Genomic DNA, 27,289 nt, shown 5'->3' with positions numbered 1-27,289 from the left:
TAATTTTAATTTTATTTTTTTTAAAACTTTATTTGAAAGCTACCATAAGATCCAGCAATCCCACTCCCAGGCATATATCCAGAGAAAAACATGGTTTGAAAGGATACATGCACCCCAATGTTCATTGCAGCGCTGTTTACAATAGCCAAGACATGGAAGCAACCTAAATGTCCATCAACAAAGGAATGGATAAAGAAGTGGGGTACATATATACAATGGAATATTATTCAGCCATTAAGAAGAATGAAATAATGCCATTTGCAGCAACATGGATGCAACCAGAGATTATCATACTAAGTGAAGTAAGTCAGACAGAGAAAGAAAAATGTCATATGATATCACTTATATGTGGAATCTAAAAAACATGGATACAAATGAACTTATTTACAAAACAGAAACAGACTCACAGACTTAGAGAATAAACTTATGGTTACCAAGGTGGAAGGGTTGGGGGGAGGGATAGACTGGGAGTTTGGGATTGAAATGTGCATACACACTGCTGTATTTAAAATAGATAACCAACAAGGAAAAAAATAATAATGTATTATGAATAACTTTATGACAATAAATTTGACCTTAAAAGAAAATAACACTTTATCTTGGAGATTTTTGATTTACAGAAATGTTGCAAAGATAGCACAGTGAGTTACTGTGTGTCCTTCATCCAGTTTCACCTAATGTTTTAACTTTATTATATTTGAAAAATCTATGTGAACAACATTGGTACATTCACTATTAACTAAACTCCATACTTCATTCGAATTTCACCAGTTTTTCCCCTAACGTTCTTTTTTTGTCCAGGACCTGTATTTAGTTGTCATGCCTCCTTCATCTCCTCTGATCTTGTGATGGTTTCTCAGTCTTTCTTTTTTTTTCTTTCCTGATAGTTTTCTTTCTTGTCTCTTTTTTAAAAAAATTTATTTTATTGAAGTATAGTCGATTTACAATGTTGTATTAATATCTGCTGTATAGCGAAGTGATTCAATTATACATATTCTTTTCCATTATGGTTTATTACAGGATACTGAATATAGTTCCACCAATTACTAAGACAAGTGTATAAAAGTTTCACTATGATTGTGGATTTGTTTACTTCTCCTTTGAGTACTGTAGGTCCTATACAGTAACAACTGTTGTTTGGTTTCTCAATCTTTGTTTTCTATGACCTTTATTGTTTTGAGGAGTACTAGGCAGTTCTTTTGTAAAACGTCCTTAAATTTGGGTTTCTCTAATGTTTTCCTTATGCTTAGACTGAGGTTTGGGGAAGAATACTGAGGTGACATGCCCTTCTCGTTACATCGTATCAGGTGGTACATGATATCAATTGGTGACACTAATTTCCAGTACTCGGTTAAGGTAGTGCTTGCCAGACTTCTCCAATGTGAAGTTTCTATTTTTCTCTTTCAATACTCTGTTCTTTGGAAGCAAGCCTCTTACTTTTGCCCATACAGGGGTTGTAGAGAGTGAGAGGTTATTAAGCTCCATTTCCTGGAGTGGGGTATATCTACATATATTATTTGGAATTCTTATGTTAGGGAGATTTGGCTCCTTGTTTATTTATTCAATTATTTTATTATAACAGTATGAACTCATGTACACCTAATTTCTACTTTGTGTTATAGTCCAATACGGCATTATTTATATCATTGCTCAAATTGTTCCAGCTTTGGCCACTGAGAGCTCTTTCAGGTGGACTCCTGGGTCCCTTTGACATGACCCCATCCTTTTGTTTTTATGAGGACGTCGTTACTTTCTGGCACTACAAGGTGCTCAAGGTTCTTCTTCCTATCTCTCTCATACCACAGCACCCCAGCCACTAGTTTACAGTTAAGCCCAGTTCTTCTCTTTTCCAGGATGAAAGCATTTTGCGACCTAGGTGCAGTGCCTGTCCCGTCAGCCCTAGGATTTGACCTACCTCTCTAAACCATACCTGAGTTTACATTGGATCTTAGAGAGTTTGCTGTGCTTCTAGGGCCCATCCGTAGAGCCATGTTGGGGCCCCTCTACCTCTCACCTGGTCCCCAAATCCTCCTTCAACCTTACTGTCCCACGGGAACTTGCTCCACCCTAATATTCCAGACCACCTAAGTTATAAAAAGAATAGCTGACTTGGGGGAGAGATCATGAGTTCCATCTTTAAATACATTAAATATGAAGTATATGCAATATCCAAATATCTTCTGCCTCTGCACCTCTTATTTTTGATCTAGTAAATAGATATAACAGGAAATTGTTTCCTTCATCCTCCACAATCCAACCCAGTCTTTTGGGTTAGACCCTTTTAGTCATTTCAGGAGAAATTACTGTCTTGTGTTGATACAGATTACTTTCTAGCTGTTCTTGCCCTCAGATATTTGCTTTCTCTAAACAGTGGTAAAAGTTGTCACCCTACCTTTTGCATCTGGATAGGTCTTTAAAAATCTGTGAATCTCTTTAGCTCTTCCTAGAGCTCAGGTTCCACTGACAATGACCTGACTCTCTGATATTGGATCCACACACCCATGCAAACCTCCAAACATTCCCAGGTTTTCTTTGAATGTTCCCTCACTCCACCCCAACCTCCTTCTTCCAAAGCTGTCCTTGATTCTTGGCCTACCCTGTAATATCCTCAGAACAATTCTGGCAGTTCTCTGTACCTAGCCTGCTGTTGGAATCCACCTCAATGATCTCTGTCCTGTATTGCAATTGCTCATATCTGCTTGTGAGTTCCTAGGGGGTGGGGATCAGATCTTAGTCATTTTTTTCTCCTCTACAATGCCAGAGTGTAGCCCAGCCTCTAAAGTTTCCCAAGGTGAGCAAGTGTACCACCTTGTTTATAACACCTGAGTATCACATGCAACTGTACACGAATTGAATTCACTTGATATCTTTGCACCATCCAAGTACTTGGCAAGTAAAAAAAAAAAAAAGAAAGAAAGAACCTCTGGACTTCTAGTGTCCTTCTGCATCCAGCCTTGGGGAAATCTGACCCTGCACCCTATCCATCCCACATGTGGGAGTAGGGCTACTGCACATGTTGGCTCTGCCTCCTCCAGCCCTGGAAAGCTGGGTATCTTCTCTGACTTGACGTTGCTCGTGATGCCAGGATGAAAGACGAATTCACATAATGGAAGTGCATGGGGGAGAGTTGTGGGTAAAGAGAAGCTGAGAGCCTCTGCAGGATCCTCTTGAGTTGTAGAGTTAGGAGGAGGTGTTTGTGGAGGATAAAAACCAAATCGATGGCAGTCAGAAGGCACTAGGGGAATGGTGTTGAGGAAAGGGGCATTGGTTAAAGACCTAAGGTAGCAAAGTAAACGTAGATATATCAATAGAACAGGAAAAGAGTTCAGACAGAGGCCGGAGGCCCACAGATATAGAGAGGGAACTTATGGCTGTCTTTAAAAGATTGAATACTCTGTCTTCATAAAACTGAAATCTATTTGGTTCCTTAGCCGTCACCCTCCTGCAGAAAGGTTCAAGCGAGCTTCAGAGAGGTTTTGTCCCCAGAGAGTTCCTGAGTGTCTATTGCCTAGGTACTTCTTGACCACAAGGGGGAGCCAGCTCTCTACTACCATGGTCACAGTCATAGGCACTGAAGAGCTGGCATGGGTCTGGGATGAGCGAGGGTGCCTTTGATTTGTCAAAACAGGTGACAGCTGAGGTCTAAAATGTTCAGAGTGGGGTCTCTAGTGTGTGTTGGGTCCCACTCTGGCACCCTCAGAGTTCCTTATGTTCCCTTTACAAACACTGGGTAGGGATGCAACTCTCACTTTATGGTCCAGTGTGTGGATGTAGCACTCATTCTAGTGATGATCCTGTCATGCCTAATTGGGATTGTTATTTTCTGAGTGTCCTATGTTGGGGACACAACTTCTTCCCTCTTTCCTTGGAATTATCTAAGTTCCCACCTCTCCTTGCTTGTGTGATTCTTTGTAGGAGTGAGGTATGTGTGTGTGCGTGCATGTGTGCACCTACGTGTTGGAGATGGGGGGATATAAAGAAGCTGGAATAAGGTTTGTGTCAGTGACCACTGAAATGGAGTTGGGAAGCAGGTGGAGACATAAAGAAACAAAACTGCTATTGGGACCGACCCATGCCACTCATCTTGTTCCACCTCTGATCTATTGACTCTGATCTCAGTAGAAAGCTAACTTTTTGAAACAAGACATTCAGTTTTATTTCTGAAATCAGAATATGCCAGGGAAAGTGGATACCACTGGGTGAACAGCAAGATCTCCCCAAAGGAGAGAGACGCTGTCTCCCCAGCCTGGGCGGCTGGTGCTCCTGGAGACTGGCCCTCTCCTCCCACTTCACGTGCTGCTGGCCCAACAAGTCCCCGTGGGGTGGGCTGGCCCCCTCCACGCACCCAGAAACACCAGTTCACGGCACAGCAGGATCTAGGGTCTCCAAGAGGTCGGCGTTGCGCTTCCGACCTGGCCGGGTGAGGGCGTTCCTGACAGCCTCACGGACAGAGGGAGCTGCAGCCAGGTATGCCTGGGCCTGAGGGATGGAGCACCGGAACAGGAGGCTCAGCAAGGCTATGGGGATCACCTGTGGGGAGGAGGCAGCGAGAACTGAAGCCTGAGAAAGTGAGGTCGTCTGAGGAAGAACCCTGGAGGAGCTAGGGCATTCAGTGTGGGAGTCAGAAGATACCAGGTTGGATGCAACAATAGAACGGAGGCGCTTCCCTGGTGGCGCAGTGGTTAAGAACCTGCCTGCCAATGCAGACAACACGGGTTCAAGCCCTGGTCCCGGAAGATCCCACATGCCACGGAACAGCTAAGCCCGTGTGCCACAACTACTGAGTCTGCGCTCTAGAGCCCGCGAGCCACAGCTACTGAAGCCCGCACACCCTGGAGCCCGTGCTCCACAACAGGCGAAGCCACCGCGATGAGAAGCCCGCGCACCGCAACGAAGAGTAGCCCCCGCTCGTCGCAACTAGAGAAAGACTGCGTTCAGCAACGAAGACCCAACGCAGCCAAAAATAAATAAATAAAATAATAAACTTAAAAAAAGAATAGAAGGGAGTTTTCAAACACCAGAAATTGGAATGAGGTGGGTCAAGAGCAGAGAGTAGCCTTCCTGACCCAGAAAACTCCTATTCATCAAGACTGGTTCGTGACCCAGTTCTCCCTCTCTTTCCTGACTCCCCTCCTAGGCAAAACTGAAGACTCCTTTTCGGCACCCCTGTAGTACCTTTTTCACACTTCTCTGACTACTTGTCACAATCATGTCTCCTCCATGAACAGGGGGAGTTCCTTGCAGAGTGTCACTGAGCTTTGTAAACTCAGTGCCGAGACAAGTTCCTGACACATCATAAGTACTCAGTAAGTGTTTGCTAGATGACTAGCAGTTCGCGAGTTACCTGTTCCTTCTCTTGTGCAACCTGGACGTGGAAGGAGATGGGAGCTGCTCGAATATCATCCGACAGTGGTTGAAGGACGTGGATCGCCTGGAGGAGGCTCTCGATGCATCGAGACTTGGGCTGTCCCTAGAACCGCGGTGGAAGAAGTGGTAACATCCATGCTGGGCTAGAAAGCCATGGGAGCTGAGAATGGGATCACGGGAGAATGGGAGTTTGGGATCTTGAAGACCAGCTGTAGAGAATTCGTCCCTGTAGGCAATCCCAAACTTACAATCCCCAGCTGTAAAGGAAAACTGGGGTAAAAGGGTTGGTGGTGGGCCTTGGTTGGCTGGGTTACACTGGAGAATTAATGGCAAATTGGTCGTATTTTTGGCCATGTCCCCGCAATCCCAAAGGTTGGTCATCTTAAACTGAACTCATTCCCTCTGGTTTCCTCCCTAACCACATCCATCCTTTATACTGCTGTAAGACAGTTCATCTGCAAACACTGCTTCTATTTTTTTCACCACCCTTTTCCTCTCCATCTAGCTCAGCACTGTCCAATAGAAATATAATGAGTCACATATGTAATTTAAAATTTTCTAGCACAGCATTAAAAAAGAAACAGGTGAAATAAATTTTAGTCATGTTTTATTTCATCCAATATATCCAAAATATCATTTCAACATGTCAACAGTATTAAAAATTATTAGTGAGATATTTTACAATATTTCTGTACCATGTCTTTGAAGTCCAGTTTGTATTTTACAATTACAGCACATTTCAATTCAGGTGCTGAATTTCAATGCAAAAGTGAAATAGCGTCCTACCAAAAGAATAGAGTTGCATTTAATGAAAACTTTACATGCTTCACTTTTTAAATAAAATTTGGAGTTCAGTTCAAGTGCTCAATGGCCACGTGTGACTGGTGGCTGCCATCCTGGACAGCACAGATGTAGCTGTGTTGGCAAGTCCCAATTCCTGTCTGGCTTTTAATCTTCCACAGTTTCTCCCCTTCCTGCTCCCTCACCACTCTGTAAAGTGACTCCAAACCTGTGTCCCTCACATATCATGCCTAGCCCCCCTCTGGGCCTTGGCTAATACTCCTTCTAACAAAAGTGCCCTTCAGTCCTTCACCTCTCCAAGCCATAACCAGTAGGCCCAGCTCAAACATTACCTCTTCCATGAAGTCTTCTGCTTTGCTATAGTGCATAGATCCTACCTTCTTTGATGTTCTATTGGACTTCAGTAAGGATCATGCAATTTGACCCTTAATTGTTCTGTGTTTCAAGTGTTGGTTTTGTCTCTCCTCCATTAGATGGGCCACTCTGGGATGGCGAGGACTGGATCATAGGTAGCTCTGGCTCCCCCTACCTGCCCCAACTCCAGGAACTAGAAAAGCATAAAGGATTGTTTTCCCCAGTTGGTTGGTTTTACTCATTCGAGAAGGTTGTTTTAGGGCCCTGATGGCTGCTCACTAAATGCCCATTCATGGGTTCCTTTCATGGAGAGTTGCCAGATTTAGCAAATAATAATATTGGATACCCAGTTAAATGGAATTTCAGATGGATAATTTTTAAAAATTAGTATAAGTATGTCTCAAATATTGCATGGGATATACTTATACTAAAAAATTATCCTTTATTTCTCTGAAATTCAAATTTACCCAGTGTCCTATATTTTTCTTTGCTATATCTAGCAACCCTACTTTCAGGACCATCTGCTGTGCTATCTGCTCGGCGTCCATGCCGCCTCCTCCTGGTACCAGCACCTTGATTTTCCTCTGGGGAATTATTGCTCCCCCATTCTCAGCCCACACTGTTTGACTGAGGCTCACTTCATGCCCCTTCCTCCATTGCCATCTTAAAGGGAGAGCATGGGTGACCCAGGCCTGGGCAGAGGGCTGCTTTCCCCTGGAGAACAGTGATTGGCTCAGGGATGGGCATGTGACCCAAGACAAACCAATGAGGACCCTCCCCCAGGTATTTGCAGGAATCGCAGGGACAGATAAACTCTCCTTCTGCCAGAGTTGCTAAATTGGTAGGATGTTAGGCTGGCACTGCTAGTGGCCAATTTGCCACCTAGTGGAGAAAACCTGCCTGAGAATGAGAGCAACACAGAGGAAAGCAGAGCTAAGGGCTGAAAGTTCTGGAGCATGTCATTTTGCGTTTCTGGATCTAGCTACCCTGGGACTGTTCAGTTACATGAACCAATCATTTGCCTTGCTTAGTTAAACCAGTACAAATTGGATTTCTGTCACACATATGTGTAACTGAAAGAATCTTGCCTAATAGTTATAATTGCACAAACACACACCCATGTGTGCACATATACTCCTTAGAGGAGAGGCTGGGCCTGATAGAAGGACGAGGAGAGGCACAAGAGAAAAGTCAATCCTTACCCCTTCACATCTACATACCTCTGAAATACACCCTCCTATGGCAGCCTAGGCATTGAAGCCAGGCCCCACCCAGCCCCATCCCATCATGTCCTAGCTGCAGCACGGCCAGAGCCCGCCAGAAGAACCTGGAGTTGCAAATGTGGAGGTCCAGCATGTGGTTTTGGAGGATCTTCCCAAGAAGCACGTGGGCTTCTGTACTCAGCGTGTTCAGCACCCACTTGGTGCTTAGCTCATGCTGGAACTTCTAAATAAGGCAGACACATGGGGATATTGAAAATTAGGAGACATTAGAGCAGCAGGGTGAACAGGGCCTTATTATCTGACAGGAATCCAGGGATCAAAAATGCAGACATAGGGACTTCCCTGGCAGTCCAGTGGTTAAGGGTCCATGCTTCCAATGGAGGGGACATGGGTCTGAGCCCACATGATGCTCAGCACGGCGCGCCCCCAAAAAAAGTAGACATAATTTGCTCCATCAGCCAGGGCCATTCCCGGCAAACCTGGCAGCTTCACATATTTGTGGGGTTTTCTTTCTTTTTTCTTTTCTTTTCTTTTTTTTTTTTTTTTTTTTTCGGTCGTTCTGCACAGCTTGCAGGATCTTAGTTCCCCAACCGAGGATTGAACCTGGGCCCATGGCAGTGAAAGTGCTGAGTCCTAACCACTGGACCACCAGGGAATTCCCCACATATTTGTGGTTTTGGCCCTTGGTAGACAGATATCTTCCCTGAGTCCTTCCACAGTAGGATTTTGCTCTTACCAGCACCTTCCTCTTGTTACTGAGGTACCAGACAGGGGAGAAGTGGAAATCCTGGGATTCATTCCACTAAACTAAAGGCTCCTTGAGAGCAGAGATGGTGTCTTATCTTGCTCAAGAGCCCCAGTCTTTTTGATAATGGCTGACACGTGATTACCGATCAATACATGTTTGTTGAAAAATTAATTCAATTTAATCCTTATAACAACCCTATGGAATAGGTTTTTTCTATCCCTGTTTCTACATATATGGAAACTAGAGGTCAGAAGTAAACTTGATAGTGAGACGTAGAATCAGGACCCAAATCCAGGTCTCCTGATTTAGTGATGAGGGCATTTCCTACTTTGCCACGATCTTTTCCCGGATGAATGAGATAATGGATGTGAAAGCACAATGAAAACTGAAATGTTATACAAACATGTGGTACTGTGGGAATAACTATCACCTGTTCTTGGCCCTCATATCTTGCACTTATAATATCTACTACCAAACTTTGAGGGCAACAGGAGTCCAGTAAAGGAATTGAGGGGGTTAAGTATTTGGTCCTAGCCAGGCTGAGGAAACAGTCTACTACTTCTGCCTCCTTATTCTGCAACTCTATAAATAGCTGGTCACACAAACCCCTAGCAGGGGGTATACTGAAAATACTTAACAAGTGATCGACAAAGACACTGAGTATAAGAATAGAAATCTGACCAATCAGAATGAAGCTGGCCAGTATGCAGTACTGATGCTATAGGCTGCAATGTCAGACTGCCCTGTGGGGGAGAGATCAATCAAATCTGGGTTATATCATTAACCATTTATATCACCAACCATTTATACCATTAACTACCATTAACAAAAAAATACTTTAAATTTTATATAATTTGAAGCTAGACACGTTCATTTTAAAGTTCATGTGGAAAAAGGGCAGCAATTCTATAGAAGAGTGTTGAAGAGAGGACTAACTCTATCGGACATTAAATTTACCATAAAGCATCTATAATTAAACAGTATGGTACCAGCACATCAATAGACAGAAAGAAAGTCCAGAAATAAACCAGTGCACATGCGAACTGAGTATTTGATACAGGTAGCATCTCAAATCACTCAGGAAAAGATTAACTTTAAGTATATATATTGGGACAATTGGATAGTCATTTAGAAAAATATAAAATTGGGTCCATACCTCACCCTATACACAAGAATAAACTCTTAACGATAGTTTGGAATTAACATTTACACATTACTATATATAAAATAAACAACAGAGACCTACTGTATAGCACAGGGACCTATATTCAATATCTTATAATAACCTATAATGGAAAAGAATCTGAAAAGGAATATATACATATAACTTAATCACTTTGCTGTACACCTGAAACTAACAGAACATTGTAAATTAACTATTTTAATTTTTAAAATGGTTTAAAAAAAAAGAGAGCAAGAGAAAGATCACTTTCACTAGAAGAAAACATGTACTAAAAGAAAACACAGATGGAGTTCCTTTATAATCTGGGGCATGAGGGGAGCTTTCTGTTCATCAAGATCCAAATTCAATAAAAGATTGATAAGTTCTACCCCAGAAAAATTAAAGGAAAGACTTGCATGGTTAAAACCCAAATAAAATGGAATATATAGTTGACCCTTGAACAACACGGGTTTGAACTGCAAGGGTCCACTTATACGCAGACTTTTTTCAATAGTAAATAGTACAGTACTACAATGATCCTATCCCAGGAATGTGGATAGGGAGCAACCATGGATACAGAGGGTCAACCATAAGTTACACTATTTTCCACTGTGCAGAGGATCAGTGCCCCTAACCCCCCGCCTTGTTCAATTGTCAACTGTATAGCAGAAATAAAGGACTAATATCTCTAATTTATAAAGGACTCAAAATCAAGGGATCATCAAGACCACAATACCATTAGAAAATGAGTATATTTCATGTATTTACATGAACACACAGTTCAAATGCCCTACGTAAGAGACTGCCCGAATAACCCTCGCAAATGTGTGAGCACACCCAAATGTGAAAAATAATGAGGAAGAGTTCCATAGGCCTGCGCTCTAGAGCCTGCGAGCCACAACTACTGAAGCCCACATGCCTAGAGCCCATGCTCCGCAACAAGAGAAGCCACTGCAATGAGAAGCCTGTGCACCGCAACGGAGAGTAGCCCCCGCTCTCTGCAACTAGAGAAAGCCTGCGCACAGTAATGAAGACCCAACGCAGCGAAAAATAAACTAATTAATTAATTAATTTTTTAAAAAAGAAAGAAAGAAGGAAGTGCAAAGCATACACGAACACGCACATGTTTTTTTGTAAAAAGAAACACAGGAGCTAAGTCAGTCAGTAATGAAATTGGTTTCTTACAGGGATGAGTGGGAATGGGATGGAAGGAATAGAGAAGGAAATGGGACATCTTTTTATACAGTTCTGACTTTTAAATCATGTTATGTTTTACATATTCAAAAGATAAAATTAGACCAAAAACTGAAAAAACTCTAAAATTTAAAACAAATAAAAATAAATGAGCCTAACTATATATCACATTAATAACATAACCACAGAGAGAAAGAAAAAAATTAATGAAAGTGACTTTTGAACACTTTATCTAGTGGGATGTGATCAAAGGACAAAAAGAACTGCAAAAATCTCAACCACTTCTTGGTAAGTTTGTTGATGACAGTCGTATTAGGGTAGCAATTCCAAAACTGTTTGGTATTTACTGTAGGACTGAACAAATGGGTAAATACACTGATGATATTGGAGGAGAGTACGTGTGTGTGTGTGTGTGTGTGTGAATACACACACACATATATATATATATTTCCTTGTTCTTTCTACTGAAAGGGCTTAGAGGCAAAACAAACCAGTAGCAGTGAGCATACCTAGCACCTAGATTTCTAAATACCAATCTCAACTAACAACCAGGGCTCCTTGGAAAATGATTGATTCCAGGGCTGGAACCAGGGAAAGTATAAGGTGAATGTGGCCCAACATTTTTGTGCTCCTGCATAGGAGATGACTGGGTTACACACACACACACACACACACACACACACACACACACACACAAATACACACAAACACAAATGTAAATAATGAAGAAGAGATTTTTAAACTGAAGTGGAGTGATTTTCAGTATATTTTGTTAAGCAAAAATGCAAGGCACAAGAGTATATTGCATAAGAGAACAAGAAAAAATTTTTTTGGCAAAAAGAAATACAGCAGAGTGTTCAAATGCTAATGTGGATAGATATGTCACAAGAACACAAAGGCCAGCTTGAATGAGCTCTCATTTTGAGCATTAAAATGAATAATGGGGTTTCCCTGGTTGAGAGTCCGCCTGCCGATGCAGAGGACACAGGTTCGTGTCCCGGTCCAGGAGGATCCCACATGCCGTGGAGCAGCTGGGCCCGTGAGCCATGGCCGCTGAGCCTGTGCGTCCGGAGCCTGTGCTCCACAATGGGAGAGGCCGCAGTGGTGAGAGGCCCGTGTACTCCCCCCACCCCCAAAAAAGAATAATGACAGGAATGGATTAAAACACACAACAACAACAACAAAAATTCATGAGTCCATATCAATACTAAACAAACAAATGTAGATAAGGGGGGGAGAGAAGAAAGATTTTCTTTACAGAAGAATGCCAACTAGTAAATGGAGACAGAAGGATAGAAATAGAAAAATCACCATTTTAAAACCATCATAGTAATAATTGATTCAACCAAGAATCATTAGTGGATGCTAAAACCGTGGGTGAAAGATTGCTGAGGAATAAGATACAAAGAAATCTAACAGACACCACCTTGACCAAATGATCAAACGCAGCATCACCAAAAGGGACAAACTGATATTAGGAGCCTCTACATGTGATACAATGATAAAGGCACAGCCTCATCTATGCAGGACTCCTGCCCCAAAATTTAACGTGAATATAATGAAGAAACAATCAGGCAAATCAAAAGTGAGGCACATTCTGCAAAACAATTGGTCTAGACTTCTAAAATATCAGTGTTTTGATGAAAGAGATCAAAAACGACTGAGGAACTCAGCCAGATTAAAGAAAACTAAAGAAACACGATAACGAAATGCAACGCATTATCCTTGCTCAGATCCTGGATCTGGAAGATAAAAACAACACAGGAATAATTGGGGAAATTTGAATATAGTCTGTATATGAGATAATAGTGTTGTATTAATTGTCATTTTCTCAAGTGTGATAATTATAATTATATAGACAAATGCCTGTTGTTCTTAGGGAACACAGTAACTTGTGTCAAGTATCACATCTCCAATCACCTTTCAAATGATTCAGGAGTAAAGAGAAATGAAGCAGCTGTGGCAAAATGTTAATAAGTGGTGAATCTAGCAAAAAGCATATGGGTGTTCGCTGTATTATTAGTATAGTATAGTATACTGTAGTATACTATAGTATCATTGATACTATTCTTGCAAGTTTTCTGCAGATTTGAAATTTTTCAAAATAAAAGTGTGGGCTGAGTTACATCAAACTATTTCTACAACGAAATATTTATAAGCTCTAAAAGAAGCCTCCGTATTTCAATTTCAGTACATGTAAAAAGATAAAAACCGGAATCAAGAAAAAAAGAAACACACAAAGATTGATAGATTTGACTATGCCAAAATGTAAATTAAATGTCTCTACATCAAAAACGTAGAAATTAATAATAACATACTGGGGGAAAACATGGAACAGCAAAAGAAGGCTACTGTCCTTGCTATATACACTCTCTCTTATAAATTAGTAAGAAAAAAATACCCTAATAAAGAATGAGGGGCTTCTCTGGTGGTGCAGTGGTTAAGAATCTACCTGCCAGTGCAGGGGGCACAGGTTCGAGCCCTGGTCCGGGAAGATCCCACATGCCGCAGAGCAAATAAGCCCGTGCGCCATGACTACTGAGCCTGTGCTCTAGAGCCCGTGATCCACAACTACTGAAGCCCGCACACCCTAGAGCCCGTGCTCTGCGACAGGAGAAGACACCGCGATGAGAAGCCCGTGCACTGCAACGAAGAGTAGACCCCTCTCGCCGCAACTAGAGAAAGCCCGTGCGCAGCAACCAAGACCCAACGCAGTCAAAAATAAATAAATTAATTAAAAAAAAAAAGAATGGGTGAATATGCCCAAAAGATATGAAGAAGCAGTACAATAAAGAAAAAAATTCAATGGCGTATATATGTCTTTAAGGAGCCAATCTCCATAGTAATTAAATATAAATTACCACGGAAATGCCTTTTGTTTTGTTTCACTTTTTTTCCTTTGCTGATTAGCGAAGATTAAAAAGAACAATGTTACCCAGTATTTTAAGGTTGTGGGGAACAACCAATTTTACACTTTGTTTATAAACCTTTTTGGAGGTAACCACAAGCATCAAAAGCCTTAAAATTTTAAACACCCTTTGACCCAGTGATTCCACTTTTGGAGGTTTATCCTAATGAGAGAGTCAAATGTGTGTATAAGGATATTCTGTGCAGCATTTTAAAAAAAGCCATAATATTGAAACTATAGTGTTTGACAACTGGGGCTAGAGTACACAAATTACAGTCCACATACCGTGGAACACATGACATTAAAAATGATGATGTAGATGTATTAGTACAGAAAGGTGTTCATAATTTTAAATAAAGAGAAGCAAGTTAAAAACAGCATGTCATGTATGATCCTATTTTTATATAACTATATTTACATATGCATAAAAAAGTAGAGAGACAGTCTCAAAATTTGTCTGAGTGGTTTTTGTTTTTGTTTTTGTAAGAAGGTAGATTATGGATGATTTTTTTCCCTTTTTTGATTTCTGTATTTTCTAAAGCTTTGACAATTAAAAAATGTATTGTTATTACAATTTTCTTTAAAAATACAGTTCTTTAAAATATCACAGATCATCATTCTCTGCTATATCCCCTATCCCTGGGATATTATCGGGCATGTGACAGGTACTCTAAAAATATTTGTTGAATGAATGAATAAATGGATCGGGCTCCATTCATGAATATGGTTGACATTTATCTTGTATGGTGAAGTAAACCATGGATTTAGAGTCCCAAAACCTGAGTTCAACTCCTGACTCCTGTCTTATCTGTGTGGTCATGATTATAATCCCTTAATCTCTTAATTTCATCTTCCTCATCTGGGCAATGGGGACACTAAACATACATTCCTTAGGAGATTGTTAAGAGAACTGAGATAATATACCTGAAATATTGTGTAAAGTGCAAAGGCCTCTGTGTATTAGGTATTATGACTATACAATGGAACCTATAAGTATGATGGGGTATATAACATAAAGGAGGGGTCTAGAAGGTGTGGGTTTCATTGGAAAAGACTTCTTAGAAGATGTGAAATCTCAAAGGCGACAATGAATGTGGAAAGCATGCCAAAAGAAGTATTATGACTATACAATGGAACCTATAAGTATGATGGGGTATATAACATAAAGGAGGGGTCTAGAAGGTGTGGGTTTCATTGGAAAAGACTTCTTAGAAGATGTGAAATCTCAAAGGCGACAATGAATGTGGAAAGCATGCCAAAAGAAGTAGGGATATGACCAATGAACACCATTTGGAAGGAAAGACAAAGATACACATTGAAAGGAGTGTGGATCCCCCTGTTCAGGGGGAGAGGAGAGGAGAATTCCATTGAGTTCTGAGGGCAGATAAGGAGCATGTCAGCTGTTGTCTGGTTAAGTTGGGAAGCTTCCTGGAGGAAGTAGTTTGAATAATGGATGAGGCCACATCTCTCCAGGGCAACCCTTCATGGGCCTGCTTCCGCCCCATGGAGGATGGAGGGCTGTCGTGTGAGAAAACTGAGGACCAGAGATGTGTAAAACTGCTTTCTTTCTTCGGCCACGAAGCAGAACTGAACTGGCATCCAGACGTCCTGCTGCCCACTCCAAACGCTAAACTGCAAAGTGCACCCAAAGTGATCATTACTTCTACGGTTATTAGCAATGCTTGTACTGGATCATAATTTCATTAGTAAACAGGGACTGTATCAGTGTACTATTATCTGCAGTGAACTCAGCATAGGACAACTTGCAAAAAAATATGTCTTAAAGGCTTTTGGACAGTGAGGATGACTATAGTATCGACAATTAACTTGTGACAAAGGACAAATGAGTATCTGTCAGGTGATTGGCGGCCTATCCTGTACTTTTACATATTTCTCGAGAGAACTGAATGCAGTAGCCCATTGACTTGGAAACTCTGACTAGTGACCTGGTAACACAAGAACTTGCCCAGCTGGCTTTGTGGAAGTCAGACAAAGCTTTCTACCCTCCGGCCCTGGGTTTTCTAATTCCTGGAATCCCTCCTCCTCTGTGCCCCTCACTGCAGATATTACCTCCTCATTCCCCATACCTGGATGAAGTTCCCATCATATTCGAAGAAAAGCAGTGGCCATGTGATGCTGATGATGGAGGGAAAGAGCTTCTTCAGAGGGGTCTGGAGAGAGAGAGGAGCAGGAACCGCGATGGAAGTTACAGGAAGCCCTGGCTGTAACTGCTGCCCCGGGTCCCCTCCTCAAGGCTGGACCCTCTCCGGCAGGGATTGCCCTACAGTGCTGTGTGCCAAGGCCTGGATGTTGGAGGTCTTCTCTTTCACCTGCTCCACCAGCATCTGCACCTCCTTGAGGTTGTCTAGGAGAGGGGGAGGGCGTCAGAGTGGAAAGGCCTGGCTCTTCAGCTGTTCTTTCTCCTCCCCTGGGGTCCAGTCAGGACACACACTCCCGTCCCTCCCTCTGAGCAGTTGCCCTAAGACCCAGAAAAGTGATAGTTCCTCTGAGTCACTCAGCTGCCTCCATCCCCTCACCCCACCACTCCCATCATCCCTCTCACCATCCAGGGTCAAAATGAAGACCACGGTGTCAATTTCTGCAAGGGATGGCAGGATGGAAGTCAAGAAGTCTTCGTGGGAGAAGGAGAAATGCGGACCCTGGGGCAGAGAAAGAGGAGAGAGTCCTTCCCATGGAAAACTCCAGCATATAGACTTGAAGACCAAAGAGGCCCTTAGAGGACATCTAATGCAGAGCTTTTATCTACAGATGTAAAAACCAAGATTCAAAGAGGTAAAGTGTTTTGCCCAAGATAATGCAGCATGCTGACGGAAGAGCACTGGACCAGAGCCAGGTTTGGGGGGTGAATCCAGAGCTTTCCACACTGTTCCTGTGCTGCCCCAAGGCCTCATGACCTTTAACCCATATTCCCTCTCTAGAAGGGAATCCCATTGTACTCCCCTACCTGTTTCCACCTTCCTCTTTTCTCCCACCCTCTGCACACCAGTTATCTTCCCAACTTCCCCAAGCCCCATCATCTTCCCACCTGGTTGAGCTCAGCCTTCTGGTTAAACATGTCACTGTGATCACCAATGAGAAAGCCATGGACATCTTGGAAATCTGGGAAGGTTAAGGACAGGGAGAGAGGAGTGATGGGCTTCAAAGGAGAGGAAGGTTCTAGGTTTGGGGAGGTGTCAGTGGGGCTGGGAGGAAAGTGGCAAGTGGGGTGCAGGGTAAGCAGTAACACACTTGGGAGGCCATAGCTAAGCACGGGGCTGGGAGCTGAAGGATCAAGGACTGAGTGAGGTTCAAAGGAAGGAGCATTTGACTGAAATGCCTATCTAGATAGGGCAGGATGGACATTGAATGAGGAGCCTCCATGGGTTGGGAGTAGGAAAGAATTTGGAGAGCAGACCAGTTGGTTTGGATCAGGAGGAATCGGGAAGTAAGTCAACACCGGGGTCCCACCAGCACCAAAGGTGTGGATACACTCTACTCCATCCATGATGGCAATGATGCCCAGGGTCTGCCAGCCAACCAGGTATACTCAGCCTTTTTTCTCCAGGCTGAGAATGGGTCAGAGGTCAGGACATGAGAGATCACAGTGAAGAAAATCCAGAGATCAGAGAAAGACACACGCAGAAGAGCACAGGAGTAAACGAACCAAAAGCCTACCCTGACCCTCCAACACGCAGACCCGCTACCCTCCCCATGTTATCATGTCTTGTAGAGTCTCCTGCTGCTCTCACGACATTTCCCATCCAGGCCGCTTCCCCCCTCCAAATACACATCTACACACCTGGTGCTGACTTGCTTCATCAGGGTGGTGATCTTGGGGCTTTGACTCTAGGTCACCTGATGAGCCCACTCAAATGTCCGCAGGATTTCCAGAAGGCATCTGGGAGAAAGTCCACCAGCTCCCAGGGCAGGCCCAGTGCCCCCTCAGAAAGCCTGAGTCCCTCCCACCCTGGGGAAGGCGCAATTCCCTTGAAACTAAGTTCTGCTGGTCCCTCGTGGGGGAGCGGTAAGCAGAGCCAGACTGCATTCAACAGGGGCAAAGTGGGCTTCAGTGGGAAGAAGACTAAAGAGCAGAGAGGAGAATAGGGCATCCAGACCACTGGGAGGAGGGTGGGATCAGAGAGTTGACGAGGGGGTAAGTGAGCGACGTGGAAGCTAGGCGAGAGACCCTGGTGAGGGAGGCAGGCCCACAGCAGGATGACCTCTACCCTGCATGGCCTGGACCATCCCCACATCAAAGACTCTAGGAAGCTAGGTTAGCTTTGGATGTCCCAGGTGTGCACAGGGATCAGGTCTGGACCTGAGGAACCCAGGGTCCATTGGAAACAAGCCAGACTCTGTGACTATGTGATGGGAACAGTGGCATCCCCCTGCCAGTTCCTTTCCCAGGGAAGGAACGGCAGGGCTGCAGTGTTGCTGCTACCAGCGCACCCTCCAGATCTGGATCTGCCATTCCCCTGCCTGCACCCTCCCACCCACTGCCTGACTCTGATCTCTCTCTGGTCCAGATCCTCCCTACCTCGGAGATGCTGCGATGCTCCGGTCCGCAGTCTTGTGAGCTGCCAGTAACAGGGTTTCCAGCAGGATCTTGGTGGCACTTCCACCCTTCATCCGGGAGGAGCCACTGAGGCCCTCAGGCTGCAGAGTGATGACACCCAGGAGAAACTGGGAGAGGAAGGAAGGTCCTGGAGTTTACTAGTTAGTGACCACTGTGCATGCAATCTGGTTGGTGGCTCTTGGACATGCGCTCTGCTTAGTGGCCACTGGGCAGGCATTTGTAGGACTGGTGGCCCCCAGTGTGCTGTGAGGAGGAGTGCTGGTTGAGGGCTTAACTGAGAGGAGAGGAGGGAAGGGAAGGGAAGGGAAGGGAAGGGAAGGGAAGGGAAGGGTAGAGAAGAGAAGAGAAGAGGGAAAGGGCCACTTATGGTCATTTCTACAGTACATTCAGGACTCTGGAGAGGAAGCCAGAATAATTGAGTGTCCTGTTAGCTGGGGATAAGGGTTTTTCAGAGAGGTTTTGTTTTTGTTTTTGTTTGCCAAGTACTTTCTCCCTCCTCCATCCCCCACTTTTTAAATAACAGTTTTTTTTGTTTTTTTTTTTTTTTTTTTTTTGCGGTATGCGGGCCTCTCACTGCTGTGGCCTCTCCTGTTGCGGAGCACAGGCTCCGGATGCGCAGGCCCAGCGGCCATGGCTCACGGGCCCAGCCGCTCCGCGGCACGTGGGATCTTCCCGGACCGGGGCACGAACCCGCGTCCCCTGCATCGGCAGGCGGACTCTCAACCACTGCGCCACCAGGGAAGCCCCTAAATAACAGTTTTTAATCCAAACACTACATTTCATGCTCCTTGGACAGACCAGTGAAGCAGCCATTGATTGTAACCGTACAGATATATAATATGACACACCAAAAAGATAAAGAGATTACAGCAAGAAGAATGATAAAAGCAGTGTCTGAGAAAAGGAGATTAAAAGTAAATAATTGTAGAGAAGAAGAGAGATGAGCATCCGGGAGACGAAAGATGCAGAACTTGTGTGTAATGTGGAATTCCTGCCTTCCTATCTCGCAAAAGGAAGATCAAAGAGAATGTCACAGATGTGCCCATCCCTGGCAGAGTGGGGCAGGGCAGGGGTTTGGTTAAGGCCCTTGTAAGGTCAAAGGAAGGGCAGATGATGTTAGTGAGATGCAGCCACAATCCAGAGAAAAAAGCAACAGGAGCAGTGGAGGCTTAGAAGGGCCACACCAATTTTGGAGAGTCTTAGGCAGAAGAATGAAACTACATCCCATTTTTTCTTTAAAGCCCATATTTGAAACTGAAACATACAAAAGAGACATGAAGCAATACTTTCTACACACAGATGCAAAAGAGTTTCTTTAAATAGAAACTGCCCTAGACCATTTAGGTGTTTAATGATGACTGATTTAAGAGACAGGGTCAGAATGGAAATAAAACATCGTAAGGTGAAAACCGAAACGAGAAAACAGGATTTGATTTACAACATTTTAGTAGATACACAACACCAGGAATTTAGACATGATGTAACAAAACCTAAAATCAGAGGCCCTAAGTGGCAAGCCGTCCGGAGGTGGGTGTGAGGGGTAGGGGTGGGGGCAGATCTCACCCCAGTTGCAGGATTGAGCACAAAAGCTTTCCGTTTTCTCCGGCAGGTTCTGCATCTGCTCTGCTATTTGTCGAAATGTCGAACTCCAGTCTTCAATGGGGTCATTTCTGGGGCCCAAAGAGAGACAGAGGGGGGATCATGTGTGAGGATCTAAAGGAAGGGCCTCAGATGAGAGTTGGGACCAAATACCACATTGAGATTGGGGTCAGAGGTCAACAATTTCCTAGAGAGATGTGCTTTGATGCTCATAGGGGCACTGTGTCCCTGAACCCCAAGGATGAGGGTTAATAAAACATTCAGCAATTTGAGCCCAGAGCAAAGCCAACACTCAAGTAAAAAGTTCCAGCCTGAGACCAGAACTTTCTTGTGTCCTGGTCCTTGCACAGGTCCTATTGCCATGTCTCCTCTGCAGAGAGAGGCAACAGTGTTTATTGTGTGGTTGAAAACTGAGATCCCCAGACTTGGCAGGTCAGCAAAATCACCTGGGGAGGTTTGTTTTTTTTTAATAACTACCCATTTCTGGTTTCCACACCCACCCTGAGAGTCTGCTTCAGTAGTTTTGGAGTGGAGCCCCCAAATCTGTATTTTTAAAAAGCTTCCCAGATGACTCTGAAGACCAGCCAAGTTTGGGAGCCACTGATTTAAGGAACAACTGGAAGATCTCCACGCCTACATTGTTTGAAATCCTTCATTTCACTTAGTCACGGTCCCTGAAATTAGCATCCACTGCAGCAGATACATTTTTGGTGAGGAAAGCCCTCCATTAAAAGAGATCATTTATACCTTTGTATGAATTACACTACATGCCTGGAATCTGGGAGCTGAAAAAGCCTCTCGGAACTCAGCTGTCCGTCTCCCCAAGACCACACTAAATACACACAGAGCTGCTCTTGAGTAGTCAGTGAGCCTTCGCTGAAACACCTCCGGTGACAGGAAGCCCTCAGCTTCACTGGGTGGCCCCCTCCGATGGTTCATTTAGCAGAGTTTCCCCAGCTTGTTTGTGCATCAGAATCTCCAAGGATGCTTGCAAAAAGTAGGTATTTCCGGGCCTTACCTCAAACCTACAACATCAGACCTCTCATACAAGAACCTTCCTTATTAACACTCCCAAGGCAGTGCGTCCACAGAATCGCACCTGAGCAGTATTGGTTTAATATGCCGGCCTTCATAACACAACATTGTAAATCAACTATACTCCAATAAAAAATTTAAAAAATCTATGCTGGCCTTCTTTGAGATCGAAGTGGCCATTTAGACAGAGAATAAGAGGGAGGTGACTTGGAGGCACAGGGATCTCAGGAAAGGGGAACAGGGTGGGAGATGTGAGTAGCCAGAGGGGACCAAAGGGGCTCCTGGCATGAAGGAGAAAGGGCCTAAAATAAGGGAGCTAGGCAAAGGAGACTAGGAGGCCAGTCAGCGCCCAGTATTCCTTCTTTGAAAAGATGCTTGGGACCCACCTCAGATGAAAGCACAGATCTTTGTGGTATGCATTTTCTTGAGCCCATTCTATCCTCTGACCCACGTTTTCCTTGCCTCTTCATTCCATTTTAAATGTATGCTTTCTTATATTTTATGTAACCTTTATAAGCTGCCTTCAATCCTTTCTGAAATGAGAGAATATGCAAATTAACCAACCAACAAAAAACTTCCTAAGCTTAGGAACACCCTTTATTTACTTTATTTTTTTAACATCTTTATTGGAGTACAATTGCTTTACAATGGTGTGTTAGTTTCTGCTTTATAACAAAGTGAATCAGCTATACATATACATACATCCCCATATCTCCTCCCTCTTGCGTCTCCCTCCCACCCTCCCTATCCCACCCCTCTAGGTGGACACAAAGCACTGAGCTGATCTCCCTGTGCTATGCAGCTGCTTCCCACTAGCTATCTATTTTACATTTGGTAGTGTATATATGTCCATGCCACTCTCTCACTTCGTCCCAGCTTACCCTTCCCTCTCCCTGTGTCCTCACGTCCATTCTCTATGTCTGCATCTTTATTCCTGTCCTGCCCCTACGTTCTTCAGAATCACTTTTTTTTTTTAGATTCCATATATATGTGTTAGCATACGGTATTTGTTTTTCTCTTTCTGACTTACTTCACTCTGTATGACAGTCTCTAGGTCCATCCACCTCACTACAAATAACTCAATTTCATTTCCTTTTATGGCTGAGTAATATTCCATTGTATATATGTGCCACATCTTCTTTATCCATTCGTCTGTCGATGGACACTTAGGTTGCTTCCATGTCCTGGCTATTGTAAATAGAGCTGCAATGAACACTGGGGTGCATGTGTCTTTTTGAATTATTGTTTTCTCAAGGCATATGCCCAGTAGTGGGATTGCTGGATCATATGGTAATTCTGTTTTTAGTTTTCTAAGGAACCTCCATACTGTTCTCCATAGTGGTTGTATCAATTTACATTCCCACCAACAGTGCAAGAGGGTTCCCTTTTCTCCACACCCTCTCCAGCATTTGTTGTTTGTAGATTTGCTGATGATGCCCATTCTAACTGGTGTGAGGTGATACCTCATTGTAGTTTTGATTTGCATTTCTCTAATAATTAGTGATGTTGAGCAGCTTTTCATGTGCTTTTTGGCCATCTGTATGTCTTCTTTGGAGAAATGTCTATTTAGATCTTCTGCCCATTTCTGGATTGGGTTATTTGTCTTTTTGATATTGAGCTGCATAAGCTGCCTGTATATTTTGGAGATTAATCCTTTGTCAGTTGCCTCGTTTGCACCTTTATTTACTTTAATATTCTGAGATTTGGTGAACAAGAGCATATTTGCCCTGCCCTCTCCTTTGTGACTATCCTGTAGATTTTCACAGGTTCCCTCCCAGCCTCCCCCAGGGGACTGGCCATGACCTTTCATTACAGAAGTTCTGTGTACAACTTTTCATTACAGAAGGCTCACCTGGCCATGCTCACTGGGTGGAAACCAATCAGGACTGGCAAAAAGACCACTGGGTTATCCATGCAGTAGTCCATCTGGGCTGCCACAGAGGGAGCCTGGTGGTAGGGAGAGAGAGGAGGGTTCGATGAGGGGGGTTACTCTAGTTCTGCCCGAGGCCCATGTACATCAGAATGCCCCGCACATGCTTGTTTAAGTGCAGATTCTGGGCCCAGTTAAAATCTACTGGATCTGAATTTGAAGGGGAGACCCCATGGACCTACATTTTTTTAAAATTAATTAACTATTATTATTATCGACCACACCGTGCAGCTTATAGGATCTTAGTTCCCCGACCAGGGATTGGACCCGGGGCCCTGGCAGTGGAAGCGCTGAGTCCTAACCACTGGACCGCCAGGGAATTCCCTAGACCTACATTTCTAACAGGTTCTCCCATGGAAATCTTCTGTGTGGTAAAGTCTGAAAATACAGAACTAAACTGTCAGCTCCATGAGGTCAGTGTCCTGCTCTCCTTGTGTGCCTCGTTCCACATCTGCTGGGGTCCAGGTCCTGCTCAGTGAATTCAGAGAGTCCGAGCTGCACAGCTGAGCAGAAACTCAGGGTCATCTAGCCCAGTGCATGTCAAACAAACCACCTGGGAATCTTGCTAAAATGCAGATTCAGACTCAGTAGGTCTGGTGTGGGGAGGCCTGATATTCTGCATGTCTAACAGATCCCAGGTGATACTGATGTTGCTGGTGTAAGGACCACACGTTAAGTAGCAAGGGACTAGTCCGGGGTCAGTTTTTTCTGTAAAGAGCTAGAAAGCAAATATTGTAAGCTTGTGGGCCCTACGATCTCTGTCCAATGACTCAGTCTTACCGTTGAAGCGTCAAAGTAGCCATGGATAATATGTAAACACAAATGGCTGAGTTCCAGTAAAACTTCATTGACAAAAACAGGGAGCAGCTGGATTGACCTGCCAGCATAGTTTGCTGAGCCCTGGACTACTCTATCTATTTTGGTTGTTGAATGGATGGGTACACAGTTATTGTGGGATAAGATTCCTTCCCCCCTTGTCCCACATTCATGCAACTGGATCCTAATCAGTGAGAGTAAAATCAAAATTCCTTACACAAGCCCTTTCTGTTTTCTAGCTAAATCTAGCTAAATCTTGTTGATTTATCTTCCATGCTGTTCCACTCCTACTCCCTGCCTCCCTATAAAATTGACCCACCCAGCCCGTCTTCACACTCACAGGGAGTCCCGCTGAAATGCGGATGACAATCACCCTCTTCTTCCCAGCAGCCACCTAGGAGAGGAGGATGGGTGAGGTAGTGCCACCAAGAGGATTCTAGGGTCTAAACATATTGTGTGGGGATGTCAGGGCCAGGATGAGGTGGGGGGTGGCTGGAAGGGAGTTGGGGGACAGGGAGGAGGCAGGGGATGGGCTTTGGCTGGATGTTGGGGCTTTGATGTCCCCACAAGAAGGAACAGACAGAGGTCTCTGGTTGAGTGTCAGTGGAAAACACAGACTTCTACAGTTCCTCGATCCCATCCAGGGCACTATCTTCCATCCCCTCCCTAGAGGCCATCACAGACCTAAGAGGACAGAGTCAAGGTCAGTGGCACTGCTTGGGAAGCAGAAACCTATGGTTTATTAGGGCTGCTTTGAGAGAAGGAAATGAAGAGAAAACTGTCACTGAATGGGCACCTACTATTTGTTGGGCACCATGATAAACACTCTGTAGGGTTGAAAAACTTCAATACCTATGAGGGCTAGTCAGGCAACATAAGTTCGTGAAGTGGAGAGCAAACCGGACACCACCTCCACCTGAAAGCATTCAAATTCAGTTTCTAAAAGACACTAGTTAGGCCAAACAAAATATTCATAGGCAGCCTGGCTTACCTGTCACCTCCTGCAACGAGGTAGGTGTAAAGAGGTTTCTGTCCTAGACCTTTCATCAGCTGGTTAAAGGAGACCTGCCAAGTCGGAGAGAACATGGAGAAGTAATGACAGGGAAGGAACAATTATCTTGGATTTTCAACACCTTGAGGGTAGAGGCTGTATAATGATTCTCTTAGGTCAGTGCTTAAGCCAGCACTGCTTGGAATCTGACTCTTAAATATGCTGCTTGGAGATGATAGATTAGGGGTGTGTGGGATGTACAGACATTGGCAATAGACTGGTGGGGCTCAGATGGGCTCAGAAGAAATGGGACTCCATGTTGAGATCTAGCTTTTGGAGAAGAAAGAGAGCCGGAGCTGGAGGCGGTCCACCTAGGAGCTTAGCTATGAAGAGCTTTATGGTCCTGAGGTTCACTCCAAGAAGGCGGAGAGCAAAACCGGCGATCAAGATACTCACCGACATGAGGAATGCCATCCTGCCAGAGGTATCCCTCCACTCAGCCCCACCAGCGCCCCCCTCAGGCTCCTGAGAAAAGAAAAATGCCTAGGTCTCCAGGACCCAGCTCAGGTTGGGAGAAGCATATTCTTTTTGGTTGGTAACAGAACCCCCCTCTTATCCCCAAAGCGAACAGAACATAGAGAATATGGTGTAGCAGAAAGAACCTTGGATTTGAGAAAGAAACTTCAGTCTGATCCCCAACTCTGGTTTAGCTACTTATTCAAACCCTTACTGGACTTCCTTGGTGGGGCAGTGCTTAGGAATCCACCTCCCAGTGCAGGGGAAAACGGGTTCGATCCCTGGTCCAGGAAGATCCCACATGCCGCGGGGCAACTAAGCCCGCAAGCCACAACTCCTGAGCCCGCATGCATAGAGCCCATGCTCCACAACAAGAGAAGCCACCGCAGTGAGAAGCCTGCACACCACAACGAAGAGTAATTCCCACTCGCCACAACTAGAGAAAGCTTGCGCTCAGCAACAAAGACCCAACGCAGCCAGAAAAAACCCCAAAAACCCTTACTTATTGCAGAAAGGACGGAAAGCAGCTTTGTCACAGATAGGAAGCAGCATTATCTGGCAATTACTAGCTGCGTGTACTTGGGCAAAAGCTACTGTGATTATCTTAAGTCTTTGTTTTCCCATCCGAAAAGTAATGGAGACAATAACACCAACTTTACAGGTTTTTGTGAAGGTAATGGGTGTGAAAGTACGTGGTCAATTATATAGTATTATGCAGTAATAGTTATTATAATTACTGTTGATTAATAAGATGACAATAAGGATATAGAAGTTTATAAAAGGGAAAAATAGAGACCAAGAAGAGAGAAAAGTAGAGGGAAACACAAATTTAAGCAGGGAGCAGGTGGAGAGTTGGTACCTTTGGCACTTCCTGGACTTTTCCAGCCGCTTGTACCACGGTGGTCAGAGTTGACTCACTGGAGGCAACAGGCAGGCATCAACAGCCAAGAAAAGGACAGTAGGTTGAGGGGGGTGGGGGAGGGGCTCCCAGACCATGGTCTGAGAGGGCAGAGGTTGAGGTGGGGTGGGGCTGCAGTGGGCATCGTTACTTGCAGTGTCCAGGGGATGCGTCTGGGTCGCCTGGCATGTGGGCATGATTTGTCCCTCCTCCTGGAAGATCTCAGCATCACGTTGCCCCAGCAATCGAACAATCTGCTCGGCATCTGCTTTGTCCAGATCCCGGGTCAGTGGGTTTGACTTCTCTGTGATGGGCAGGGCTGCCTCATACCCAGACAACTAGAGGGAAGGGGGGACAAGGTCAATGGCAGGGAGCCTCATTCACGTCTGCTGAACTGGAGGTGGATGTGGCAGCAGGCACAGTGTTGAGACACACACACACACACAAAAATGATTTAGCCTGCACTTGGTACTCTGGGCCTATCAAAGAAAGAAAATCAGGAAGGAAGATGGGAAGGAGGACGGGGAAAGCAGAAACCCAGGGTGCAGGGAAGTCCAGATGAGACAGGATTCTAGGAATCAGCACAGAAGGCCAACAGGGAGAAAGCGTCTCACCTCCCACTTGCCAGGCTCCGGGGTCTCAATCACATGTTGAAACCGTTTTGTGCCTGACATGGTCCGACACCGTGGACACACTGTTGTGCCTCCCTCTTCAGCCACATAGCCCCTTCTGTCACACTGACACTGCTTCCAGTTGGCGGGGCCTTATCTGAGCCACAGTGGTGATGAACCCAAGTACCCTGGCCTCTCTGCACACCTCTGCCTGCACCCTTTCCTGGTCACTAGGTCCTCAGCCCTCTAGTCACCCCACGGGGGCTCCCCAGGTCCCCCTTTACAGGCACCCAGACTCCCCAGCCTCTGGTTGTCCCTGAAGAGGAAGACGCGGGGTCTTCGTTACTCTTGCCCTTCAGACAATGCCCTCTTCTCTGGAGGGCCTGGAGCCCAGAAGGACAATACCCAGGCCCAGGGCAAAAACGATCCCTGGGCACGAGTGCTCTGGAACCAGGATGCATCAGGAGGCCAGAGATCAGGGTTCTCAGGGTCAGCAGAGGTCAGAGGACCTGGGCCATGGCTTGATCACATGCTCAGCACACACAGTCCTCCCTGTCCCA

At 44.7% G+C, this 27,289-nt stretch overlaps 1 protein-coding gene across 1 annotated transcript; it reads right to left on the bottom strand.

Moving 5' to 3' along the window:
- Positions 1-4,359: 4,359 nt before the first annotated feature.
- GCKR (glucokinase regulator) lies at positions 4,360-26,832 on the bottom strand (the record flags this gene model as incomplete). Its single annotated transcript, XM_082851433.1, is given in 23 exon segments — positions 4,360-4,530; positions 5,345-5,470; positions 7,789-7,968; positions 15,845-15,928; positions 16,019-16,122; positions 16,321-16,417; positions 16,804-16,877; positions 17,226-17,304; positions 17,308-17,323; positions 17,557-17,603; positions 17,607-17,655; positions 18,295-18,413; positions 19,897-19,932; positions 19,934-20,003; positions 22,820-22,914; positions 24,054-24,107; positions 24,328-24,333; positions 24,337-24,397; positions 24,705-24,778; positions 25,161-25,229; positions 26,080-26,137; positions 26,290-26,456; positions 26,733-26,832. Coding segments are annotated over 23 exon segments (1,896 nt in total). The 5' UTR covers positions 26,793-26,832.
- Positions 26,833-27,289: the final 457 nt, after the last annotated feature.

The sequence above is a fragment of the Leucopleurus acutus genome (assembly GCF_964270905.1).
Source record: "Leucopleurus acutus genome assembly, chromosome: 12".
Lineage (NCBI taxonomy): Eukaryota > Metazoa > Chordata > Mammalia > Artiodactyla > Delphinidae > Leucopleurus > Leucopleurus acutus.
Note: the sequence above shows the minus strand (reverse complement) of the source record. Positions and strands in the feature narration are given on the sequence as shown.